General features: G+C 40.9%; 1 protein-coding gene across 1 annotated transcript; it reads right to left on the bottom strand.

The window, feature by feature from the left end:
- Window positions 1-594: 594 nt before the first annotated feature.
- Window positions 595-6,810, bottom strand: LOC144737824 (uncharacterized). Its single transcript, XM_078620698.1, has 4 exons — window positions 6,805-6,810; window positions 5,827-6,039; window positions 846-1,622; window positions 595-603 (listed from the first exon to the last, which is right to left on the bottom strand). Exons 1-4 carry the CDS (start codon window positions 6,808-6,810, stop codon window positions 595-597), a joined length of 1,005 nt encoding a protein of 334 aa, XP_078476824.1.
- Window positions 6,811-7,289: the final 479 nt, after the last annotated feature.

The following is a 7,289-nucleotide window of genomic DNA, read 5'->3' as shown; positions in this document are numbered from 1 at the left end:
ACATCTGCCCTTAACAGGCATCATGTTGGCTGTCTCCCCATTAACATGTGTTCCTGGAGGGGACAGGGCCCCATTATTAATCGATTCACAACGTTACGGTCCCTAATCATCAAGTATACAGGGAATCCTGTACGCTAAGACATGTGAACTGTAACACTATAAACGATAACACGAAACATTAAAATACTATAAACTAGTTTAATCATTTATAACAGCAAAAACAGAGGTACGGTATTATAATCTCATTACAAGTATTAGAATTACAACGTGATCGTATTAAAATCACACTCTGCGCATATGTATGTATAGCGTACGTGCAAGCGAACTGCGCTCGTATGCATGTAATATGCATCTATGGCCTTTGGACATGCGAACCGGTGGTCGGATATGCGAACGGGGGGGTGCAGGATTATGATCGGATTAAAACGATTATAATAACACTTTGGTAGTATTCGAATAACACTGAGCTAGAATGTAGACACATTCCAAATTTAGCTCAACAGGAACACTTAACGACTACAATTGAACCATCACACCACTTCGGCAAGTAATCCCATAAAATTACAAACCACCACTGTGCACGTAATTAAACTCTCACAAAAACTGTAGAACAAAAATGGTCAAAATTATACACAAAAGTACTAGATACGGCTTAAAAGGTATAGCCACATGACATAATATTTTGTCAGTCACCCCGAGCTCTCTGGTTGACTCTCGAGCCACTCCATTACATCCAGCCATCTCTCGGGATCCAACTGCATGGGATCGAAGGTGGAAACTTCTTCAGGACCAATTGCAGCACCTTGAATTTCAGCTTTTGATTTCAGTTTCCTATCATTGTGGACCTTCTGATGCCTGTTCCTGGTTGATGACCGTGCAAATGCCTTCCCACACACAGAGCACAGGAATGGCTTCTCGCCCGTGTGTGTTCTCTGGTGACTCTGAAGTTGTGATGCCTGTGCAAATTTCTTCCCACACATTGGGCACAGGAATGGCTTCTCGCCCGTGTGCGTTTTCTTATGATCTTGAAGAGTTGACGAGTGTGCAAATGTCTTCCCACACACAGAGCACAAGAACGGCTTCTCGCCCGTGTGTGTTTTCTGATGACTCTGAAGATGTGATGAATGTGCAAATGCCTTCCCACACACAGGGCACAGGAATGGCTTCTCGCCCGTGTGTGTTCTCTGGTGACTCTGAAGATGTGATGAGTGTGCAAATGCCTTCCCACACACATGGCACAGGAATGGCTTCTCGCCCGTGTGTGTTTTCTGGTGACTTTGAAGATGTGATGACTTTGCAAATGTCTTCCCACACACAGGGCACAGGAATGGCTTCTCGCCCGTGTGCGTTTTCTTATGATCTTGAAGAGTTGATGACCGTGCAAATGTCTTCCCACACACAGAGCACAGGAACGGCTTCTCGCCCGTGTGTGTTCTCTGATGACTCTGAAGATGTGATGAATGTGCAAATGCCTTCCCACACACAGGGCACAGGAATGGCTTCTCGCCCGTGTGTGTTCTCTGATGACTCTGAAGATGTGATGAATGTGCAAATGTCTTCCCACACACAGAGCAATTGAATGGCTTCTTGCCCCCGTGTGCGTGGGGCTGTGGAGAGCGTCTCTGCTCCATGTGAGCGTAGTAACAGCAGCGGTGTTATCGAGTCAAGGATGTTTAGCGTTGAGTTTTGGATTTTGTTAACTGCTAAAACAAGAACGAGTTTATCCGCGAAAATAGACACTTACTTGGAGATTCACGGTATTTCGATGTCTAGAACCCGTCTGAAGATGTCGCCACGAACTCTCCCAACGCAAAGTCGCCTAACTGTCGACACAGCAATTGTGCTCGCCAGGCTGCGTTGTCTCGCGGTTGAAGGGCGATCAGCAGAGCGAGCGTCCAACCTCATTAAGTTCCCTCTCGAAATGGCATTGAGCTCTGCTTCTGAGCCGCCGTATAACTCCCCCCCTAGGATCCAATCCTTTGTCTTTCAGGATATTTGCATTCGATTGTTAATTTTGGAACGTAAAATATGCATGTATATTAACATACCAGAGGATAATGTGCCCATTGTGTTTCATGCATGAATATGTAAATGCATCTCAGTGTGTAATTGTGCGCTTATTTTGAATAAATGAATGCAGATAAATTAGCATGTAACTTTAGAAAAGGAAGAGAGCGGCCTTTTCGACGAGGGAGTGAAACCCAATAGGTAATATTCTTTTTTAAATCCTTTATATTAAGTTCATTTGCTTGCTTGCACGCTTGCTTGCGAGCTTACGACTATGCAAATCTTTCAGTTGTTTTTTTACCCACTTCCCGTGATCCAATCGAGCTGACATTTTGCACACAGACTCGTTGTGCATGACAATAAATTTTCGTGAATTGTTTTTTCCAACATTGTACACTTTTAAGGAAAAAATAAATTATATTTAATTACCAATTGCTTAATGGTGGCAGGCAATCATCTGACCCCTAGGTGGCAGCAATCTCAAGCCAGAGGACGAGAGGACTCTAGCCGCCACGCATATAAAGCACTTATAGTGAAAAACTTTGTTTTTACGGGTTAATTTTTAAATCCTTTATATTAAGTTCACTTGCTTGCTTGCTTGCACGCTTACGACCGTGCAAATCTTTCAGTCGTTTTTTTACCCACTTCCCGTGATCCAATCGAGCTGACATTTTGCACACAGACTCGTTGTGCATGACAATTAATTTTCGTGAAAAATTTTTTCCAAAATTTTACACTTTTTAGGAAAAAAATTGTATATGTCATTACCAATTGCTTAATGGTGGCAAGCAATCATCTGACCCATAGGTGACAGCCATCTCAAGCCAGAGGACGAGAGGACTCTAGCCGCCACGCATATAAAGGATTTATAGTGAAAAACTTTGTTTTTTCGGGTTAATTTTTAAATCCTTTATAATAAGTTCACTTGCTTGCTTGCTTGCACGCTTACGACCGTGCACATATTTCAGTCGTTCTTTAACCCACTTCCCGTGATCCAATCGAGCTGACATTTTGCACACAGACTCGTTGTGCGTGACAATTTAGTTTCGTGAATTGTTTTTTCCAACATTGTACACTTTTAAGGAAAAAATAAATTATATTTAATTACCAATTGCTTAATGGTGGCAGGCAATCATCTGACCCCTAGGTGGCAGCAATCTCAAGCCAGAGGACGAGAGGACTCTAGCCGCCACGCATATAAGGGATTTATAGTGAAAAACTTTGTTTTTACGGGTTAATTTTTACAGCGTTACAATGGATAGGTTGTAGTTCATAGGTTATAATATAATGTTTCACTATGATAGAGCTTAACATGTGAGAGTCTACCATATCAGAGTTGATCAAATGCGACGATCAAGGGCGTCAATCGGGTGAGTTTGGTCAGAGGCTTTAATCAAATGCGTCATCCCATCACGGAACACCACCTCCCTGCGTATATCACAGCAACAGAAGCAACTACAGCAGCAACAACAGCAGCGACAACAACAGCAGCAACATCACATTTCCAGGGCGACGCAGCTACTTCAGATTCTGCTGCCCAGCTGTTTGTAGTCGTTTCACATATTCCACCCTTGTTTCGCACGTCCATATTACAAACAGACATTTTACATGCATACATGTTACATACATATTACATTCATGCATATTACATACAGACATGTTACGTTCTCACGAGCATAGTGTGATTCTTAGAGGACCACGGTGTGAAGCTAAGAATTCGAATGAGATTCGAAAATCACACTTCAATGTACGGTAATCTAATCTGTAACACTAGTTTATGATGTAATTTTATAGCGTTATAATGTATCGCACATAGCTTATATTGTTAGAGTTCACAACATTATAGTTTACTAGAACACTAATTTGTAGTGTTATTTTAAAGCGTTGCAATGTATAGCTCATAGTTTAAAGGTTATATTGTTAGAGTTTATAATGTTAGAGTATGCAATGTGAGTTCATAATTTGAGAGTTTGTGGACGTGCTATGATCATGTATGAGCTGGGATGAGCGACTAATGTTTACGTTGTTTAATCATAACTGTGTGTAGGTTAGTGCAATCGGGGCTTAGTGAATACTACTCATTAATGAACTCATACTTCTTTCGGATATAAATTGAAATCGTGTTGGTAGAACAAGTCGCCTGCCCTTTCTAGACGAATTGTTATCTTCAAGTGCGTCCGTAAACATATTGCTAAAATACACAGCATAGGGAAGGCTGCCTTGTTGGGGAGATGTAGTTTGGGTAAGGCGCTGTGACCGGTTGATGACAGGGATTCTGAAACACTCGCTGCTTGGCCCGTCGACAGCAGCGAAGGCTGTCATATACCGCCCCATTTACGAGTTGGCTCTTTGGGGCTGTATAATGTTTATAGTTGAAGGTGCTAGGTGTTGTTTTCTTCTAACAGCTACTAACGTGCGTGTGTTGTCTGTTTTTACGATTTGTCCATTGATGTTGTTCTTTTTATTGCGGCGTTTTTTTATTGAGTTCTGTCACTTGAGTGTTGCAGTTTGTTTAAGAATTCGTCACGTGAGCGTGATGTTTTGCGTGTGGGAATTTCTGTCACAATTTGTGATTGTTATAATAATTGTAATGATTCATAATCTCATGAGTTTATAATGGGTTTGTGCGTGTATTTATATTCAATGACATTTAGCAGTGAAAATCGTGATTGTAACATGACCATGTTGTAATTGTAATAATTTTTATCCGATCCTTGCACATACACTATACATACATATGAGCAGAGTGCGATTCTTATACGACCACACTGTAATTCTAATGCTTCTAATGATATTATAGTACCTTACCTCCGTTTATATGGTTTTAAATTATAACACTAGTTTATAATCGTTTAATGTTTAGTGTTATAGTTTATAGTATAACAGTTTCCATGTTATAGTGTAGTTTATCCACGACATACTTCGGGATTAGGGACTGTTATGTTGATGAACGATTAACTACGGGGACCTTTCCCCTCAAGGAACACGTGTTAATCGGGTAGACAGCCAAGATGCTGCCGGTTAAGGGCACACTTGTGTGACGGAGATCCTCCACCTGAAACTCGCTTAACATGTTTTTGCGAGGAACATTATAAAATAAAGACCGGACAAACATTTGTTTAAAATACGTTTTTATTCATCTGCAATCATTTTTACGTCAAAACTCGAAGGGAATATTTATTACATTTCCAGTGCAATGCAAACGATTTCCGTTCCAGGAATTCCAAAGCGTTAAAGTATCATTCCCCATGATTTCCTTATTAGTTCACCACGTTTGTTCACTGTGCGTCTATGTTGAAGTCAAGGCCATATATCCAACGAACGCGTCATCAATGTACATCCTGAAATCGCTATCTAAAGTCGATTAATACCAATCAAAAAAAGCTATATACTTGAAAAAAAAACTTTTAAATGTTGAGTAAAGATGTACCTACATACGCATTCCAACTTTAGCTCAACAGGAACACTTAACGACTACAATTGAACCCTCTCACAACCAGTGCTCATCACACCACTTCGGCAAGTAATCCGATAACATTACAAACCACCACTGTGCACGGAATTAAACTCACAAAAACTGTAAAACTAAAATGGTCAAAATTACACACAAAAGTACTCGATACGGCTTAATAGGTATAACCACATGACGTAATATTTTTTCAGTCACCCCGAGCTCTCTGGTTGACTCTCGAGCCACTCCATTACATCCAGCCATCTCTCGGGATCCAACTGCATGGTATCGAAGGTGGAAGCTTCTTCCGGAATCATTGCAGCACCTTGAATTTCAGCTTTTGATTTCAGTTTCCTATCATTGTGGACCTTCTGATGCCTGTTCATGTTTGATGAGTGTGAAAATGCCTTTCCACACACAGAGCACAGGAATGGCTTCTCGCCCGTGTGTGTTCTCTGATGAATCTGAAGATGTGATAACTGAGCAAATGTCTTCCCACACACAAAGCACAGGAACGGCTTCTCGCCAGTGTGTGTCCTCTTGTGTATTAATGCTACCCCTATCCCCTCCCTTTGATGCTGCTAATCCTGCATAATGCACGGGCATAAGTAGTAGTAATCACATACCTGCATTTCCCATATCTCCTCCCTTTGATGCTTCTAATCCTGCATAATGCACGGGCATAAGTAGTACTAATCACATACCTGCATTTCCCATATCTCCTCCCTTTGATGCTTCTAATCCTGCATAATGCACGGGCATAAGTAGTACTAATCACATGCCTGCATTTCCCATATCCCCTCCCATTGATGCTGCTAATCCTGCATAATGCACGGGCATAAGTAGTACTAATCACATATCTGCATTTCCCATATCCCCTCCCATTTATGCTGCTAATCCTGCATAATGCACGGGCATAAGTAGTACTAATCACATACCTGCATTTTCCATAAATATGCTAAATTCCTCTTGATATGCAAATTATTTTGCCAAGGCGCCCTTCCCCCCTTCCAACCCAGCTTAAATATACGCTCCAAGCGTGGTGCTGTTTCATTCAGACGCTGTCTCCCCGACAGACCTGGTCTTCACCTGAGGACGGCTGCTTGCGTTGTGGTCGAAACGTCGTGAGAATTTTTTTATTATGTTTTATTTTTATTATTTTATTATTTCCATTCTACGTGACTTTACCGAAAAAACCAAGAAGATGAATCCCTGCAGTCACGAAAGCTTTAAATCGAGATTGTAATTCGATTATAATCCTGCATATCTATACGTACGACCACAGTGTGATTGTAATATGAGCACAGTGCGATTCTACTTATTATTATATGATCCTAAACCAATACCTCCATTTATGCGGTTACACACTATAACAGTTATTAGTATTTTACAGCGTTACAATAGATAGGTTTTAGGTCATAGGTTATACATATTATGTTTCAATAAGTTTAACATGTCAGAGTTTACAATGTCAGAGTGGATCAAATGTGACGAGACGATCAAGGGCGTCAATCGGGTGCGTTTGATCAAAGACTTTAATCAAAGGCGTCATCCTATCACGGACCACCACCTCCCTGCGTATATAACTTTAAAAGAAGCAGCTATAGCTGCAACAACAGCAGCAACAACATTAAGTGACTAAAGATTACTTTGTTTAACCATAACTGTATGTAGGTTAGTGTCATCATGACTCAGCGAATACTGCTCATGAATGAACTCCTTTTATGACCGACATTGTATAAATTTTGGTTGATCGAGTAGAACAAGGCACGTGCCATGTCCAGACGAATTCTTTTCAAAAATAGTGTCCTTAAATATAATGGTAACATAA

Source organism: Lampetra planeri, chromosome 74, assembly GCF_965212315.1.
Source record: "Lampetra planeri chromosome 74, kcLamPlan1.2.h2, whole genome shotgun sequence".
Taxonomy (NCBI): domain Eukaryota; kingdom Metazoa; phylum Chordata; class Hyperoartia; order Petromyzontiformes; family Petromyzontidae; genus Lampetra; species Lampetra planeri.
Note: the sequence above shows the minus strand (reverse complement) of the source record. Positions and strands in the feature narration are given on the sequence as shown.

Coding starts and splice junctions, on each gene's coding strand:
- LOC144737824 (XM_078620698.1), bottom strand. Junction 1,623..5,826: donor ACATGAACAGGCATCAGAAG/GTCCACAATGAT, acceptor CACATGGAGCAG/AGACGCTCTCCACAGCCCCA.